Consider the following 19,882-nt stretch of genomic DNA (forward strand, 5'->3'; position numbering starts at 1 on the left):
AGTATTATACTGGCATGAAAAAGACAGATAGACCAATGAAACAGAATAGAGAACCCAGAAGTAAACCCATATAAGTATGCTTTATTAGGGTGAAGAAGTCACTTTCTATTCTTAGATTGCTAATAGTTTTTTAAAATCATGAATTCCATCATATTAATTTTCTGCTTCTGTTGAGATGACCATATGATTTTTTACCTTTACATTGTTAATATGTGTCTTTGTTCATATGTGTTGCTATAAAGGAATACCTGAGATTATGTAATTTATAAAGAAAGTTTATTTGGCTCATTGTTCTTCAGGCTGTACAAGAAGTAGGGGGCCAGTATCTGCTTCTGGTGAGGGCTTCAGGCTGCTTCCGTTCAAGATGGAAGGGGAAAGGGAGCCAGCATGTGCGGTGATCACATGGCAAGATAGGAGGCAAGAGGTGGGGGAGGTGCTAGTCTCTTTTTATCAACCAGCTGTCACAGGAACTAATAGAGCAAGAACTCACTCATTACCACAAGGACAGTACAAAGTCATCCATGAGGGATCTGTCTGCATCACCCAAACATCTCCCATTAGGCCCTGTCTCCAACATTGGAGATCAAACTTTAACATAAGGTTTGGAGGGTCAAGTATGCAAACTATATAGCAATATGGCAAATTAATTATTGGATTTTCATGTGTTAAACCAACCTTGCATTCCTGGGATAAACCCCATTTGGTCATAGCATTCTTTTTATGTATTGCTGGTTTGATTTGCTAATATTTTGTTAAAGACTTTTGCACATATGTTCACTAAGGATATTTGTAGCTCTTATTTTGTAATACCATTTTCTAATTTTGATATCAGGATAATGCTGACCTTTTAAAATTAGTTGGTAGATATGCTTTCATTTTATATTTTCAGAAAGTATCTAAATTGACATTATCTTAATTAATTGCTTGGTAGAATGCATAAGTGAAGCTATTTGTGTCTGAAGTGTATTTTGTGGGAAATATTGTCATTAGGTATTCAATTTCTTTAAGAGATAAAGAGCTTTAATATTTTCTCTTTGTTCTTGTCGCCATCTTAATAAATATCACTGAAGGTATTTGCTTATTTCATTTAAGTCATTAAATTTAGTAGTATAAAGTTGTTCATAATTTTCAAATTATCATTTTCATACCTGTAGAATCTGAATGATGTCCCTTCTTTCATTTCAGATATTAGTAATTCGTCCTCTTTATCTACTTATCTGTTGATATCTCTGTGCTCAGTTTATCAGTCCGGCAAAAATATAAATTAAAAATGGACAAAAAATTTGAAGAGAACTCAAAAATGGTATAGAAATGGTAATTAAACATATGAAAATATGCTCATACCATTAATAATCAGGGAAAATTCAATTAAAATCAAGTGAGATAGCCCTGCACACTTATTAGAATGATGAGATTAAACAGACAAATAAAAAAAAACAAAATACCAAGTGCTGGAAAGGATGTGGCTAAATCTGAACTCATACATTGTTGGTAGAAATGCAGAATGGCATTCACTTTGGAAAACAGTTTGGCGGTTTTGTACAGTCATTCATATATTTACCATACAACTAAGTAAACCTATTCTTAGATAATTGAACAGGAGTAAAGAAAACTAATTAACACAAAAATCTGTATGTAAATTTTTTTAGTAGCTTTATTCATAGTTGCCAAAAGCTAGAAGCAACTCAAATGTCTTTCAACTGGCAAATGAATAAACTATGGTACATTCATACCATGGAAAAGTACTTAACAATAAAAAAAAAAGGACCGAAAAACAACATGGATTGTCTTCAAATGCATTGTGCTAAATGAAAGAAACTAGATTCAAAAGGCTACAGCTCCTATCATTACATTCAGATGACGTTCTGGAAAAGGCAAAATTATAGGAACAGAAAACAGATCAGTCTTTACCAGAGCCTCGGATTGTGGGGATAAGGCGACTCCAAGGAATACAAGGGAATTTTGGAGGATGACAGAACTGCTCTATATTTTGATTGTGCAGGTAATTATATGACTTATGAGTTTTTCAAAACTTAAGAGAACTGTAGGCCAAGAAGAATGCATTTTATTGTTTTTAAATTATAGTGCAATTTAAATAAAGCATCATGCTGTATTTAATCTTCCACAATTTTTCACTCAGTATCATGTTTCTAGTATTCATCCACGTCATATGTAAAGTTCTGGTTCATCAGCTTTCTCTGCTGCATATTATTGTATTGTGTGAATATTTCAAATGTATTCATTCATTCTCCTGCAAAAGTATTTTGTTATTGTCTTTCCATTTTTCATTTTCTACTAAGCTCAGTACTTCTCCAATGATTTTGGAACAATTTTATGAAGCATAGAACTAGAAGTAGAATTGCTGAGATTTAGAGTATGTGCCTATTCAACTTTACAAAATAATCTGACATTTTATTCTCAAGTGGTTGTCCCGGTATATATTCACGCTTGAGGTGTTCACTGAATAGTTTCCAGGGCTTCACATTTTCACTTGCACCTGGTATTGTCAGACTTATTTTTTACACCCTAGTCAATATAAAATAGTATATTTTTATGGTTTTAATTGGTATCTTCCTCATTACTATTGAGGTTGAGCATCATTTCATGTTTTATTTTGTTGTTCTCTATTAATCCTTTGTTAGTTTTTATGTAATGTAAATAGGTTATATCATTTTTGACTTGTCTTTCCACTTTATGGTGTTGTGGTTGAAATTAGAAGTTAATAATTTTAGAATAGTAAATGCATTGTTTTTAGTGTTTTTTGTTTTGTTTTGTTTTGGTGCATCTCGGCTCACCGCAACCTCCGCCTCCTGGGTTTAGGCAATTCTCCTGCCTCAGTCTCTCGAATAGCTGAGACTACAGGCGCACGCCACCACGCCCAGCTAATTTTTGTATTTTTAGTAGAGATGGGGTTTCACCATGTTGGCCAGGATAGTCTTGATCTCTTGACCTCATGATCCGCCCGCCTCGGCATCCCAAAGTGCTGGGATTAAAGGCGTGAGCCACTGCTCCCGGCCTGTTTTTAGCATTTTTATACAAAGATCAGTTGTTTTAAAAGTGTGTGCTTAACTGAAGGTTATAAAGATAATTTAGATTTGTTTCTAAATGTTTTAAAGTTTTTCATATTTACATGTTTATTCAATTAATTTTTGTATATGGCATGAGATAGGCATCCAATTAATTTTGCATAAAACCAATTGTCTCACAATGATTTTGTCAGGCCTCTGAGCCAAAGCTCAGCCATTATAACCTCTGTGACCTGCACATACACATCCAGGTGGCCTGCAGGAGCAAATAAGTCTGGAGCAGCCAAAAAACTACAGAGAAGTAAAACAGCCAGTTCCTGCCTTAACTGATTAACCAAAATTAAAACATTTTACCATTGTGACCTGTCCCTGCCCTACCTTAGCTGATCAATCAACTTTGTGACATTCTTCTTCTGGACAATAAGTCTTATGATCCCCCCACCATGTACCTTGTGACCCCCTCCTCAGCTAACAATAGATAACCACCTTTTACTGTAATTTTCCATTACCTACCCAACTCCTATAAAACAACCCCTTCCCCATCTCCCTTTGCTGACTCTTTTTGGACTCAGCCCACTTGCACCCAAGTGAAATAAACAGCCTTGTTGCTCACACAAAGCCTGTTGGTGGACTCTCTTCACATGGACACGCTTGCCAGATTTATTGAAAATCCATTTTCCACAATGATCCAAACATTCACCTGTGTTATATTTCAAGTTTACATACATGCATGGGTCTGGATCTCTTCTTTGTCCCATTAGGATTCTATTCCTCTACCAATAACATACCTTATAATTATTATTCTGTTGTAATACATCTTGATATCCTATTAAGTATGTTTACCACTTTTCAGAATTATCTTTTTATTTACTACTGGACATTAGATCTAACAGCTTGGTTAGAGTCAGGTTAATTTTGGGCAAGAATACTTCATAGGTGATCTTGCATGCTTCCTATTATATATACTATCAGGTAGCATCACTACTAATGTGTCCAGAATTTATTCCCTCTGGTGGGTTCTTGGTCTCGCTGACTTCAAGAATGAAGCCGCGGACCCTCGTGGTGAGTGTTACAGCTCTTAAAGATGGTGTGTCCGGAGTTGTTCCTTCAGATGTTCAGATGTGTCCAGAATTTCTTCCTTCCAGTGGGTTTGTGGTCTTGCTCACTTCAGGAGTGAAGCCATGGACCTTCGCGGCAAGTGTTACAGCTCTTTAAAGGTGGTGCGGACCCAAAGAGTGAGCAGCAGCAAGATTTATTGTGAAGAGCGAAAAAACAAAGCTTCCACAGTGTGGAAGCAGACACGAGTGGGTAGCTGCTGCTGGTTCTGGTGGCCAGCTTTTATTCCCTTGTTTGGCCCCGCCCACATCCTGCTGATTGGTCCATTTTACAGAGTGCTGATCGGTGCATTTACAATCCTTTTGCTAGACACAGAGCACTGATTGGTGCGTTTTTACAGAGTGCTGATTGGTGCATTTACAATCCTTTAGCTAGACCCAGAGTGCTGATTGGTGCGTTTATAATCCTCTAGCTAGACAGAAAAGTTCTCCAAGTCCCCACCCAACCCAGAAGTCCAGCTGGGTTCACCTCTCACTAATGATGCTGTCTGCTTGTCTGTTTAAAATGCTGACAGCCAGATCTCCTCATTGTAAAGTAACATTTCTTTTCCTTTAGGATTATCAAGAAATATGTGGGGTAAAACTTTGCCTCACTTTAAATTATTTTAAAGTAAATTAATAGGGCTTATTTGAATCCATTGTTTATTGGGGCTTGCAAAATAGTAACTATCATTATTTTTCTCCATTCCTACCAGGTATTTTCTGTTAAGAAGAGCTTTTCCTTGTTACAAGGAGGTGAAATCTGGTTTATTTCTAAAAGCATTAGATTAAATCCTTCTTTCTTTTAATTACTAGCTTTCAGAGTAAAGATCTGACGTAGTAGTTGCCTCCAACTGAAGTGGGGTTCTTTTTTCCCTGTTTTTCTGTGTTGTTATCATTATGGATTTCATTTTTTTATTTATTTAATGTCTTAAATCAGTCCCAGTAATTCCATTTGATTTCCAAATTGCCTCAAATTCACCAGTGTCCTTTTTACATAATCTTATCTTATTAGTCTTTGACTATATCCTTACTGTCAAGCATAAAATGTTCCAGGCTCATCTTGTACTTTTCCTGCCACAGACAGACAGCTTATCTAGTTCAGTCCCAGTTTCAGCTATCTATTTATTGCTCTGGTTTCCAGCTCTCTCTTTCTTTCTGGCCTCTGGGCATTTTCTCCAGGTTTTTTTTTTGTTGCTATTGTTTTTTCAAGCTCAGGTTTGCATTTTTTCAACACCAAATATTTGTTCAGTGACAACTATGGGCTGAATGCAAAAGTGAACAAAATAAGTTCTCTGAGCTCAAGGAGCTAACTTACATTCCAAAAATCATTGTTATATTATCTACGCATTTTAATGTATATTTTGGTCTTCCAATTTTAGGTATTGTGAAGATTTTAAAGTAATCTAGCCCGCTATATTACCATTAAAGGTGTTATAAATGATAATTTGTAAAATTTTACATTAGCTTGCAGAATTAATATTTAGAAAAACAAAAAATAGGAAGTCCAATGAGGAAGGAATTGCAGTACTCTAGGTATAAAGTGATTAGACTATTGGTAGAAGTAAGAATGGAGAAAAAAACTGGACTACCTGAATATCTTGAAGGAAGCAAAGATAGAATTTTGTAACACTTTAGTAAGAGGGCATGATACAGAGGAAGGAGTCAAAATTAGCTGCAAATTTTCTTCCCTGGCAGAATGAAAGAATGACTATAACATCTACAGAAATAGTGTAGCTGGTGTGAATGGGTGGGAAGATAAAAATATATTTTGTTGGGTAAGGACTGTATTTCTATATTTAATATACCATGCAGTGCCATAACAGGGTGTTTTACACATAACGGATAATCAATAATTGCATCAATGTACTGCATTTGAAAAAAGCAGCAGAGCAACTACGTGCACGTTTCAAAGCAACTGGGAAAACAGGACTAGAAGACAGTGAATAAGTGACAAGATTATAGATGAGCAGGGGGAGTGGAGGTGCTTTCTTTGCATCCCTAGAGCCTGGTTTGGTGTTTGGCACGCAGCCAGCCCTCAATTCACATTTATCAAATAAATGAACCTAAATCATTTGCATAGACGTAATAGCTGAACCCATGGGAATAGATCTTAAACCAGAGAACATGCAGTTAAAAAAGAACCCTTCTTTCCTATGCCCTGCACTGCTAACAATTGCCTGCCTCAGAAGAAGCAATTGTAAACATACCTTGAGTTAGGGATAATTGGTGGAGTTGGAATTTCAGGAACTGTTTTTTGCTGTTGTTGTTTGTTTGTTTGTTTGTTTTGGTTGGGGGAGGTGTATTCTAGATTTAAGACATCAAAGTGACAGACTTGCCGCCTTCAAAGTTGATGTTAATTATATCCATTTTGTACAACGGTCAGATTATCTCCACAAGTTAGAGCTTGTAAGTGCAATCAGGGCCATTCAGGCCCCCAAATAGGAACCTCCCTTATTAGCTGGACTGCTCTATAGCATTCGCTAACTAAAAGGTTATCGGATTCCCCTCCCTCAAGCTGACCTGACAGCCCTTTCTATTCCCATCCTCAAGGGGGCGGTGACTACGGAGCCACTCCTTATACACGGACGCTCAAATCTGCACCAAAACTTCCCTGCTTGGCTCCCCGGTGCGTCAAACTCTGAGGCCAGCGCCTCAGACTGAGCCTGCGCATACTAGTGGTGCAGCGCAAGCGCATGCGTCCTGACGGCCCGGCATAGGCGACTCTGGGCGGGTCTGGGCCGCTCCAGTGTTTTGGGGCACAGAAGCTGTGGGAGGAGCTGGAGGCTTCACCGTGGTAACCACAGCGCCGCTGCTGCCCCGCCTTGCAGGCCTCAGGACTGTCATCGCCTCTGGGTGTGAGGGTACTTTGGCCACTGTCCCCGGAAATAGCCACGCCTGCCTCTCAGATACCCCATCCTCCCCACGCCGCTGCCGCTGCCGCCATGCAAGGGGAGGACGCCAGATACCTCAAAAGGTGACGACTCCCCAAGGTTCTGTCCTACCCTCCTTGCCAGGGCCCTGAAGATGTTCTTGGGTTGGCTGTGAGATGTCACTGGTCAACGCTAGTTTAGAAGACGGGATGGGAAGCAGGGAGAGAAGTCACCGAGAGGAGAGGGAAAAGGTGAAGCGGAGAAAAAAGGGGAGAGCTCTGGGGGGGCTTCAAGGTCCTTTGACCTGACTTGGTGGAGCCCTGACAGCATTGAAAGATGGTTTCTTCGCTACATCACCTTATTCCAGGGGGAGAGGGAGGTAGGGCAAGGTAAACCGCGTCTTTGTTTTTTTTTTCCCCTTCTTCCCAGACTCTCTATTTTCCCATAACAGATAAATCCCATAAGAGCCTGGGAATAAAGTCTGGTGCATCCGCCCTCAGGCCTCAGTTTGGGGTTCATTGCCATGCGCTTTTGAAATGATGAAGGGGAAAGAAGTGGTGGATTCTGCTTTTTGGAAGGTTGGATTGAGATGTTGATTTCCAGTCTCTTTCTGCTTTCCGCATCCTTGTCATCCATTTGACTCCCATGTATACAACATAATTTTTGTAGGACATTTAGTAATTATTAAGAGGTTTGTTCAGAAGTTTGATGACAATAAAATAGGCCATGATTTCTTTTAAATATAGTATCAGTTACTCAAAAAAATTGTAGTCTGTTGGGATTATTTGGCTGCTGGCAAATACTCAGATCATTCCTGATTTGGAAAAAAAAAAAAAAAAAAAGTTACTTCCCACTGGACCAAGAGTAAGCAGTGATCCAATAGAAAAAAATTTTAATTCAGTACTGATTCAGTAAATACCCTGAAAAAGTCGCATGTATTCCTTTGGGCACGGTTTCCTCATCTGAAAATGGGACAGGTGTTACCTTCTGAGAGATACAAGGACGAAAGATGAAATACTTTTAAAAAATAAAACATGAATGTAAGGTGGTGGTATTATTTCAAGTCATAATACACTTGTAGTGAATATTTTTATTCTGGCTTGGCTGAGCTCTCATCATCACAGAAAGATCTTCCAAGTGTTAGTAGACTCATAAAAGGGATTCAAACAATTGTATAATAAATAAATCAGCTCTATTGTCCTGGCAAGACAGGCATGTATTGACTGTCTATTTCATTTTATGTAAATATATCTGAAACTGGCAAATAGCCAGACTTTGTCAGTAAAAAATTTTAAAGGAATATATAAGCCTACATCAGTGTTTATTTCCTCACTGAATTTTACTTAACGTTGGTTTTTAAAATACCTTGGTTAAAAATTTTGTGACAGAAGAAAATAAATTGTCTTTTAACTTTAAATTCAAAATTGTTCTGGAACAAAGAGCCGCTGTTATACCATTAGCTGATTTTCATGTAATATATTTGTGTCAGAGGTAGTTTTTCTTAACATTATCGTACCAGTATGGACACTCAGGCATACTGTGACTTATAATTCTCAACCTGTGGTTTGCTTTTAAATACATACTATCTAGAGTTCCAAAATTAAAACCAAGCCAGTCAATGTAATGTTTGAAGTAAAATAAGATTAGAATCTGGAAAGGTTGAAAAATACATTTCTCAATTTCATCTAATTTTTACTATAAATAGTAAAAAGTTTGAATTGTCTGTTTTCAGACTAGAAATATACAGGAGACATGTATTTATACAGGCCTGATGGAAAACATTTGTGATGTCTGATAGAACCTTCCATTTTAATTATTGTTTTTTGACCATGATTACATATATTCTTTAACAATATTTTTACTTTTATGTTTTGTTTTTAACAAGACAGCAGATAGCAGTATATTTTCAGTCCCTTCCTACCTGAGTAATTCCATATTTTGGTCTTACAAAAATAATTTTTTTTGGATCCCTATGTGTTTTGGTGTATGAGTCTTACATGCTCTTCCCTTTATCTGGAACTTGCCCTGTTCTTTGCCCGGCTAATTCCTCATCTTTCCTGTTTTGACATAAATACCACTTTTTCCAGAAAGCTTTCCTGAACTTCCCTTTCCCACCTCACAATCCAGGTCGGGTATACCTGTTAGGGTCTCATGATACTTAATACCTTGTTTTTCCCTAAACTTACTACTTTATATTTCCTTCTGGTTTATAAAGTTCCTAAAGGTAAGGTGCTATGTGTCTATCTTACTTCCCATTGTATTCCCAGCACTCAGCAAGGTGCCTGAAACATAGATTATTAAGTAAAGTCAGAATAAGACTAGAAAGAAATATGAGCCAAATCATATGGGACTTAAGAGCTTTAGTAAAGAGTTGAGACTTTATTTTGAGTGCATTGGTGAACTATTGAAGGATATTAAAAGTGAACATTTGTTCATTTAATAGTTGAGATTCTACTGTGTAAAAGTCATTAAGCCAAGTGATAAAACATATTTGGTAAATGAAACATAAATATATTCCCTGCCTTCATGGCATTTACACTCTAGCAAGTAATACAGACTTTAAAATATACTGATATTTATTGTATTTGTGAGTGCTATATGAAAAAAGTGTGTGGCTTTTGTGTCAAGCATTTCTCACGTAGTATATCAAGGTCCATCTGTGTTGTAGCATGTATCAGTACTTCATTCCTTTATATAGCTGCATAATATTTGCTGTGGTTTGGATATAGTTTGTTTCCACCAAAGCTCATGTTAAAACTTGGTCCCCCAGTGTGGCAGTGTTGGGAGCTGGAGCCTGGGAGGTGTTTCAGTTTTGGGGGTGGATCCCTCATGAATGGCTTGGTGCTGTACTTGCTGGAGTGAGTGAATTCTTGCTCTAATGAGACTGGATTAGTTCTCTTGGGAATGGATTAGTTCCCTCTAGAGTTGGTTATTATAAAGCCAGGAAGACCCTTGGGTATTCTCTTTTCTCACTTCCCCTTTGATCTTGTCCACTGTGTTATAGTGAAGCACAAAAGCCCTCACTGGAAGCCAGGGTCATGCCCTTGAACTTCCCAGCCTGCAGAACTGTAAGCTAAATAAACCCCTTTTCCTTATAAATTACCTAGTCTCAGGTATTGTGTTATCGCAACATAAAATTGACTAATTCAGTATTCCATTTTATGGATATACCACATTTTGTTTATTTATTACTCATCTGGTGATGGACATTTGGGTTGTTTCTACCTATTGGCTATTGGGAATAAAGCTGCTGTGAACATTACTGTAAAAGTTTTTGTTTGAACACCTGTTTTCTATCTTTTGGTGTATACCTAGGCCTGGAATTGCCAGACCATATGGTAATTCTATGTTTAATATGTTGAGGAACCACTAAAGTGTTTTGCCTAGTGACTGCACCATTTTACATTCCCACCAGCAATGTATGAGAATTCAGTTTTCCGTATCCTCACTAACACCTGTTATTTTCTGTTCTGCAATTATTACTATACTAGTGGATATCAAATGGTATCTTATTTTGGTATTGATTTGCCTTTCCCTAATTACTAATGACATTGAGCTTTTCATGTGCTTCTTGGCCATTTGTGTTTATTCTTTGGGAAAAGGAGTTCTTTGTAATAGAACCTTGTCAGATACATGATTTACAGATACTTTGTCCCATTCTGTGGGTTTTCTTTGCACTATCTTGGTATGTAAAACTTTCATATGCAAACATTTTTAATTTTGATGAAGTCTGATTTATTCTCTTGTTGCTCATGCTTTTGGCATCATTATTTAAGAAACCACTGCTAAATCCAAGGTCATGAAGGTTTGTCCCTCTGTTTTCTTCTAAGAGTTTTACAGTTTTAGCTCTTACATTTAATATCCTTGATCCATCTCGAGTTAGTTATTGTCTATGGTATATGGCAAGGGTCCATCTTCATTCTTTTATATGTGACTATCTAGTTGTTCTGACATCATTTGTCAGAACAAATGTCAGAAAGGAACAATTGACTGTTCTTTTCCTCCATGAATGGTTTGGGCAATTTTTTTGAAAATTAAATGACCAAAAATGTTGGGGTTTATTCCTGCACTCTCAATTATATTTCATTGATCTGTCCGTGTGCTAGTACCTCACTGTTTTGATTACTGAAGCTTTGTAGTGAGTTTTGAAATCCAGAAGTGTGAGTCCTCCAACTTCGTTGTTCTTTTTCAAGGTTGTTTCAGCTATTTAGGGTTCCTTGTATTTCCATTTGAATTTTAGGGTTGGCTTTTTCATTTCTGCAAAAAAATCTATTGAGACTTTGGGAATAGAATGAATCTATAGATCACTTTGGGGAATATTGCCGTCTAAACAACATTAAGTCCTTCAGTCCATGAACATGTGATTTCTTTTCATTTAGTTCATATTAATTTCCTTCAGCAACTTTTTGTTTTCAGTATACAGTTGTTCCTTGGTTACATTTACTCCTGAGTATTTTATTCTTTTTGATGCTATTGGAAATGAAGTTTTCTAAATTTCCTTTTCATATTTTTCAGCTCCAATATATAGAAAAACAGTGGATTTTTTTGGTGTGTTCTGATCTATTCTCTAACTTTGCTGAATTTGTTTATTAGCTCTAGCCAGTTTTTTGTGCCACTTTTAGAATTTTCCGTATGTAAGATTATGTCTTCTGCAGATAGAAATAATTTTACATCTTCTTTTTCAATCTGGATGCCTTTTTATTTTTATTTTTTTTCCCATGCCTCATTGCTCTGGCTAGAATTTCCAGTACTGTGTTGAATAGAAGTCAGGAAAGTGGATTAACATTCTTGTCTTGTTCCTGATCTTAGGGGGAAAGCTTTCATTCTTTCACCATTGGTATGATATTGGCCGTAGATTTTTCCTATATGCCCTTTATTATGTTAAGGGACTTTTCTTCTATTCCTAATTTATCAAGTACTTTTATCATGAAAAGATGTTGGGTTTTATCAGATGCTTTTTTCTGCATCAATTGAGATAATCATGTACCTTTTTTCCTCATTCCATTAATGTGGTGTATTGTATTGAAATGCACATGTGGCCATGTTGTATGGTCCTTTTAATATACTCCTGGATTCTGTTTGCTAGTATTTTGAGGATTTTCACATCGACATTCATAAAGGGTATTGGTCTATAGGTTTTCCTATAGTGTCTTTGTCTTGCTTTGGTATCAGGGTAATGGTGGCCTCATGGAATGAATTAGGAAGTGTTTCCTCTACTGTTATATCTTTTGGAAGAGTTTGAGGGGTATTTATGTTAATTTGTCTTTAAATGCTTGGTAGAATTCACCAGTGAAGCCATCTGGTACTGGACTTGTTGAAAGGTTTATGATTACTGATTCAATCACCTTACTTCTAGTTCTGTTCAGATTTTCTATGTCTTTTGAGTCAGTTTTGGTAGTTTGTGTGTTTCTAGGAATTATTCTTTTTCATGTAGGTTATCCAATTTGTTGGTGTTCATATTATTCTCTTCTAATTTTTTAATCATCAAAAGAGCAGCAGTAATGTCCCACTTTCATTTCTGATTTTAGTAATTTGAGTCTCTTCTTTTTTAGTCAGTCTAACTAAAAGTTTTCCAAAAACGTTTGTTGATCTTTTCAAAGAACTAACCTTTGGTTTCATTTTCTCTATTCTTTTTCTACTCTCTATTGCTTCTTTTTATTATTTCCTTCTGCTAACTTGGGGTTTTCTTTGTTCTTCTTTTTCTAGCCCCTTAAGGTGTAAAATTAGATTATTAATTCAAAATATTTATTTTTTTAAATAGAGTGTCAGTATAGAGTGTCTTATTGTGGATCTCTTTGAGTTTATCTTTGAATTTCATTGAGCTTCTTGGATGTGTAAGTTTGTCTTTGGTCTAATTTGGGAAGTTTTTGACTGCTTTTTTTCCCCAGTATTCTCTGTGTTTCTTTCTTCCTCTCCTTTCATACCCTCATTATGCATATGTTGGTATACTAGATGGTGTTCCATAAGTCTCTTAGGTTCTGTTTATTTTTCTTCATTCTGTTTTCTTTCTGTGCCTCAAAATGGACAGTTTCATTTGACATATCTTCAAGTTTGCTGATTCTTTTCTCTCTCTGCTCAGATCTGCTGTTAAAAACCCTGTAGTGATTTTTTTATTTCAGTTATTGTACTTTTCAGCTCTAGTATTTTTATTTGGATCCTTAAACTATTTATTTGGTGAGACATTGTGTTTCTGCTTTTTCTTAGTTATTTGCACTGGTTTCTTTTTGCTCTTTGGACATATTTAAGACAGTTGATTTAAAGTCTTTGATAAGTCCAGTGTTTGTGCTGTAGCATGGACAGTTTCTGTTAATTTTTTTTATTCTGAGAATGAGAATGAGTTTCTTGTTTCTTTGCATGTTTCATATTTTTTTGTTGTTGTTGAAAACTGGGTATTTTGAATATTATGATGTCCAAAGGAAAAAAGAAAAGAAAAAAATACTCTTCAGATCTTTGTAGGTTGACTCAGTGTTTGGATAGGCCTTCAACACTTAGCCAGGCAATTTACAGTTTTACCTTAGCCTTCATTTGCTGCCTGCACAGCCTAAAGACCAGCCAGAGGTAAAAGCTTATGATCTTCCCAGGTTTTTTCTGGGTATGTATTCTGCCCTGAGCATGCTCATGGATTTCTAGATTTCTCTTTATATGCAATAGCTTTTCAAAGCATCTATTCCCCCAAAATGTCTGACTCCCTGCTTGGGCTTTCAGCGTGTGTTTTGTTTGACCCAACTATTACTGTTTATCCCAGGGGCCAGCAGCTTGTATGCTTGGCTTTCACTGATTTCAGTGACTGCTTAGCTGCACTATCCTGATAAGAGTTTAAAATTAGTCAAAACAAAGGAAAGCCCCTTGCAGCAGACCTCAAAGGAAACTTCAGTCAGTTGCAAAACAATCAGACAAAATTCCTTGGGAGCAAGGTCCACTTGACTCCTCTAGAACCAAGTATTAACAGTGGGAACATGGGCTGCCATCTTTAAGACTGCCACTGTGCTTGAGAGTGGGGTGGATGTCTAGGGTAAGTGAAAAGACCATAATGTTCGCCTACCTTGTTTCTGTAACCTTTCTTCTGATTAAACATTCACTTGGTTGCTGTAAACCTTTGACTATCTTCCAGAGTCCTGATGAGGTTGATTGTGATAGGTTTTTTTTGCCAAGTTTTTAGTGCTTCTGGGGAGTGCCAGCCTCTAGAGGTCCCTACTCTGCCGTTTTCACTGATGTCACTTAGCCATTATCTTTTCATGTATTGCTTCTGTCCCCATTCTCTCTCACCTTTTTTCTGGGACTTCAAGTACATATGCTAGACCTACTCAGTATGCATTGCTGAATTATACTTTTGCTTGTATTTTACATCTTTTTGTCTCTATGTTTTATTCTGGGTGTTTTCTTCTGACTTATATTTTATACCACAAATTATCTCCTTACCTGTATCTAATCTGCTATTAAACCTATTTATTTATTATTATTATTAATTTTGCTTATTGTATTTTTAACTCTAGAAATTAAAAAAATAATACCTAGTTTTTTCTGAAGATGACTATTCTTTGAGTATCATATATAGGAATATAAATGTATAAATAATCATTTGAGGCTCAGGATGATGTTCTCTTTTTCCAGAGAAGATTATAGTTTGTTTATGTTAGTAAGGACTACTGAAAATTTAGGGTCACCTTAATTAGTTCTCAGAGATTCAACTACATTAAACTGGGCTTTTTAGTCTTGTTGGTGACTGATCTGCATCTGTTTCACAGTTACTCCTAGGAGGTAGTCCTCCTGTTTCCAGCTTAAAGCTTGGAGCTTTACCAGAGCCACTGTTGTTTAGTACAGTCTAGAATCCAGTTTTTGTGTCTCTAGCCTCATGTGATTATTAAAAGATTCTCAACCTCTCAGCCCTCTCTTTTCAGTTAGCAGATACCTCTAGGGAAAAGTAGCCTCGAATTCAAGATTTACCTCTCTTCATTTTATTTTTCTCCTGCATATTGGCACTGTAATTTTTTCTGCCTTTTTAGTTCTCTTATGGCCTCAAACAGATACACACGTATGTGTTTTTGCCCCCAGCTTTTAAGATTTTCTTAGGTGCATTGATTTGAATTACCTTAATCCTCTGTTTCTCTATTACCAAGTCTAATGTTAGTAATAGAAATATAAAACTTGTTTTGGTTTTACCAATATGAAAAGCATCAGGAATTGTAAATATTTGAGTACATGTAAGAGATTATTTCCCTCTTAATTTTTTAAAAATACATATGACTTGAAAGCAAAAATTATGAAATTTTTGTGTGAGTTTATGAGGTATGTACACATAATGCATATGACAGCTATAACATAAAGAATGGGGGCGGGTTGTAGATAATAGACCTGCAATTTGTGAAGTGTCACAGCATTAACTCTTAAATATCTTGTGGAAAAAAAAGGTAACTAAAAGATTGTTTTTCCTAAAGCAACCACCAAAAATTTTTAAAAGTATAGCGAAAACATCTACACAAAATGGAATTTAAAAAATGATAATTCACAGGCTGTTAGGAAAATAATCAAAGTATAGGTGGGCCAAACAGGAAATAAAAATGAAGTGATAGATCTGAATCTAAGTATGTCAGTAATTGCATTAAATGATCCAAAACAGTAATGTCCAATAGAACTTTCTTCCCTGATGGAAATGACTTACAGCTGCATCATCAAATACATAGCCACTGGCTGTATGGCTAATGAACACTTTGAACGTGGTTAGTACAGCTAAGGAATTGCATTTTTAATTATTTTTAAAATGTAATGTATTTAAATTTAATTTTAAATAGACCCATGTAGCTAGTGACTATTGTATCAGACAGCATAGGTTTTAATGTTCCAATGGAAAGGCAGGGATTACCAATATTTCTTTTTTCTTTTTTTTTTTTTTGAGGCAGAGTCTTGCTCTGTCCCCCAGGCTGGAGGGCAGTGGCGCGATCTTGGCTCACTGCAAGCTCCGCCTCCCGGGTTTACGCCGTTCTCCTGCCTCAGCCTCCCAAGTAGCTGGGACTACAGGCGCCCGCCACCATGCCCAGCTAATTTTTTTGTATTTTTTAGTAGAGACGGGGTTTCACCATGTTAGCTAGGATGGTCTTGATCTCCTGACTGACCTCATGATCCACCCACCTCGGCTTCCCAAAATGCTGGGATTACAGGCGTCAGCCACTGCGCCCAGCCACCAATATTTCTTTTATAAAGAAAAAAGAAAAGCAAGACCCAAATATCTGTCATACCCAAAAAATATACTTTTAAGTATGGATATGGTAAGTTAATGGTAAATGGATGCAATCAAACAGTAAGCATAAGAATGCTAAAATGACCATATTAATGTCAGATAAAATAGGCTTTAAGAAAACGTATACTGTAAAAACTACAGAGGAGTATTTCATACTGATAAAATCTGCTACATCCAGACAGTTTTAAAGTCAAATTCTAACAAAATTTTTGGGAAACAGATGCTTCCAATTACGTACAACTCTTCCAAGAAGTCTAGAAAAAAAAGGATACTCCTCAACTAATTTATATTAAGATTTTAGAATAATCTCCATATGAAAGTCAGAAAAAGGACATTAGAAAGGAAAATTGCAGGCTGAATGAGCAAGGATGCAAATTTAATCTAACAGTGCTTTAAGACAGCATTAATAAGTTGTGCTTATTCTAAGAATATGAGTATGGTTTTATGTATTTAATGAATTTGATGTAGTATATTTATTAATTAAAGAAGAACAGTACATGATCCTCCAATGGATGCAGAAAAACATTTGATGACATTCACTACACATTCATGATTTAAGGAAAAAACTAAAGCCATAAATAAAAGGGAATTATGATATAAACATATTAAATGAGGAAACTAGCCAGGTGTGTTGGCTCATGCCTGTCATCCCAGCACTTTGGGAGGCTAAGGCTGGTGGATTGCTTGAGCCCAGGAGTTCAAGACTAGCCTGGGCAATATGTTGAAACCCCATCTCTATAAAAAATACAAAACTTAGCTGGGCATGGTGGTACATGCCTGTAGTCCCAGCTACTTGGAAGGCGGAGGTGGGAGGATTGCCTGAGTCTGAGAGGCAAGGCTGCAGTGAGCTGTGATCACACCACTGCACTTCAGCCTAGGTGACAGAGTGAGACCCTTTCTCAAAAAATAAAGTAATATCAATAAATGAGGAAACTTTAGAAATATTTCCCTTAACATTAAGGATGATCCAAGGATACCTATGTAACCACCTCAACATTTCACCAGGAGTCCTAAACAGGTAGTAAGATAAGAAATAGAAAAGATATAAAGATAGGAAGAGAAGAAATGAAACTGATATTATTCACAAATTATATATTAGTCTGTAGAGAAAACCTAAAATAATGTTCAAGCTATTGGCATTAATATCAAGGTGTTAAGCAACAGTTGCTGGATATAACATCTATATACCTCCCACTCCCAAATTGAATTTTGATATAGTTGGTTAAATATTGTTAGCAAAAAGTTATTTACAAATGCAAATAACAATATAAGGTACTTGGGAATAAATCCTATAATAAATGATGGGCATCACCTTTCTAGAGAAATTTATATCATTTCATTAAAAGAAAATTATATCAAGTAGATTTATCATTTTCATGGATAGATGCCTTAATCTGAAAATTCATTATGTCAGTCATTATCCCAAAAGGGATTTTACTGAATTTGAAACACAATTTTAAATTTTTAAGTGGACAGGCAAAGGTCCCACAATACTGAGAAAAATATGGAAGAGCCAGGTTGGGAAAACTTCCCTCAGGTATTAATGTAAAAATAGCTCAGTAAACCAACTGAATAAAATGAAAAGCCTAGAAATAGACACACATGGGTGTGTCTATGGGTTATTCTTGCCCACTACAGAGAAAAAAACAACTCACTGTGACAGCGGTATTGCAGTAGAGTAAGAGTTTAATAATTGCAGGGCTAGCCAAGCAGCAGTGTGGGAGTGTTACTCATGCAAGCCTCCCCCCAAACTTGGAAGTTAGGGTTTTTCAAGGACAGTTTGGAGGGCAGGGGGCTAGGAAATGGGAGACACTGATTGATTGACTTGAGGATGATATTGTAGCAGGTTTAGCTATCTTCTTGTGCTGAGTCAGTTCCTGGGTGGGGATCACAGAACCAGTTGAATTAGTTCAGTGGTGTGAGTCACAGGTCCAGGTGGAGTCAGTCAGTGTCCAGAATACAAAAGTCTGAAAAATATCTCAAAGACTACTCTTAGGTTTTGACAATAGTGTTGTTATCTATCAGAGCAATTAGGGAAGATACAAATCTTGTGACCTCTGGAGCAGTAGATTATTATAGAAAGGCAAACTAGGGAACAATGGCTGGTTATCGTTTAACTGCATTGACTGGCTTAGTAAAATTTAGGTCCCTCCCATAATTCTAATATTGGGGCCTTTCATTAGTCTTACAAAGATGGTTTCAAGGCTAGTTTTGGGAAGGGATTGTTATGATTTTTGTTTTAGAGTCAATAGAGGCAGGTAGCATGTGAGGTTGGAAGCAAGATGGAGTAAGGTTAGATTTCTCTCACTGTTACAATTTTTGCAAAGGTGGTTTCATTCCCATTTTTGCAAAGAGGTAACATTGCCAACCAGTGGTAAAAAAAAAAAAAAAAAGACTATAAATAAATTTTTATTTCTAAGCTGTAGGGTCACAATGTATCAGTGGGTTGTGAATAGGATAGAGTGCTTTTCACATGGTAAGAATAGGCATGATTTCATGAATTTTTTGTTTCATTTATGTGTGTAGTAGGTACATACTGGTTCCAGATGCAAAATGTGCTGGACTGTGACTTCTACCAAAAAAAAAAAAAAAAAAAAAAAAAAAAAGTTTAAAAGACACAGCAAAACCTGCTCATACAATTGGTTGTTTCTATGGAAAAACGTTAAAATTTATCCCCACAAAAATACAAAAATAATATACAGATAAATCAAAGACAAAAATGTGAAAACTTTAAATATTTAGAACATAGAAGAAATTGATGACCTTGGCGAGAGCTTTTTTGGTAGGGTAGGAGTAGAGTTTAGAGCCAAAGTCTAATTGGAATGGGTTCACATGTGAGTAGACTAATTAGAGTGACTATCAAAACAAAAGAAGTTTTGTAAGCTTTGGGTCTGTTTTTTTTTTAAAAATGAAAAAACCAAACACAAAAAGAGTTTTGTAACAATGAAAAGCAGTGTTAATAGGATTAATATCAAGGTGTTAAGCAACAGTGGCATTAAGCAATGTAGGGTTTGGGGGGGTGGGTTTTTTTTTTTTTTTTTTTGCCTTTTAACCTGACACATTTTCTTTTTTTTTTTTTTTTTTTTGATGGTATCTCATTGTGGTTTTATTTTATTTATGTATTTTACTCTTTTTTTAAATTATACTTTAAGTTCTAGGGTACATGTGCACAACGTGCAGGTTTCTTACATAGGTATACATATGCCATGTTGGTGTGCTGTACCCATTAACTCGTCATTTACATTAGGTATATCTCCTAATGCTATCCCTCCCCCCTCCCCCTACCACATGACAGGCCCCAGTGTGTGATGTTCCCCATCCTGTGTCCAAGTGTTCTCATTGTTCAGTTCCCACCTATGAATGAGAACATGCGGTATTTGGTTTTCTCTCCTTGCAATAGTTTGCACAGAATGATGGTTTCCAGCTTCATCCATGTCCCTACAAAGGACATGAACGCATCGTTTTTTATGGCTGCATAGTATTCCATGGTGTATATGTGCCACATTTTCTTAATCCAGTCTATCATTGATAGACATTTGGGTTGGTTCCAAGTCTTTGGTATTGTGAATAGTGCCACAATAAATATATGTGTGCATGTGTCTTTATAGCAGCATGATTTATAATCCTTTGGGTATATACCCAGTAATGGGATGG

General features: G+C 36.4%; 1 protein-coding gene across 4 annotated transcripts in view; it reads left to right on the plus strand.

Annotated features, from left to right (window-relative positions):
* The window catches only part of KIFAP3 (kinesin associated protein 3), a 165,353-nt gene that overhangs the window by 5,589 nt on the left and 139,882 nt on the right, over positions 1 to 19,882 (plus strand). Inside the window, exon 1 of one of the 4 annotated variants that reach the window (XM_054495347.2) lies at positions 6,752 to 7,097. The exons of 1 other annotated variant lie outside the window; for it this stretch is intronic. In XM_054495347.2, coding sequence (XP_054351322.1) covers positions 7,066 to 7,097 — 32 coding nt within the window. In that variant the 5' untranslated portion in view covers positions 6,752 to 7,065. Of the gene's footprint in view, positions 1 to 6,751; positions 7,098 to 7,153; positions 7,245 to 19,882 lie in introns of those variants that run through there. 2 more of the 4 variants (XR_010123156.1, XM_054495355.2) reach the window with 2 other exon arrangements.

The sequence above is a fragment of the Pongo pygmaeus genome, chromosome 1 (assembly GCF_028885625.2).
Source record: "Pongo pygmaeus isolate AG05252 chromosome 1, NHGRI_mPonPyg2-v2.0_pri, whole genome shotgun sequence".
Taxonomy (NCBI): domain Eukaryota; kingdom Metazoa; phylum Chordata; class Mammalia; order Primates; family Hominidae; genus Pongo; species Pongo pygmaeus.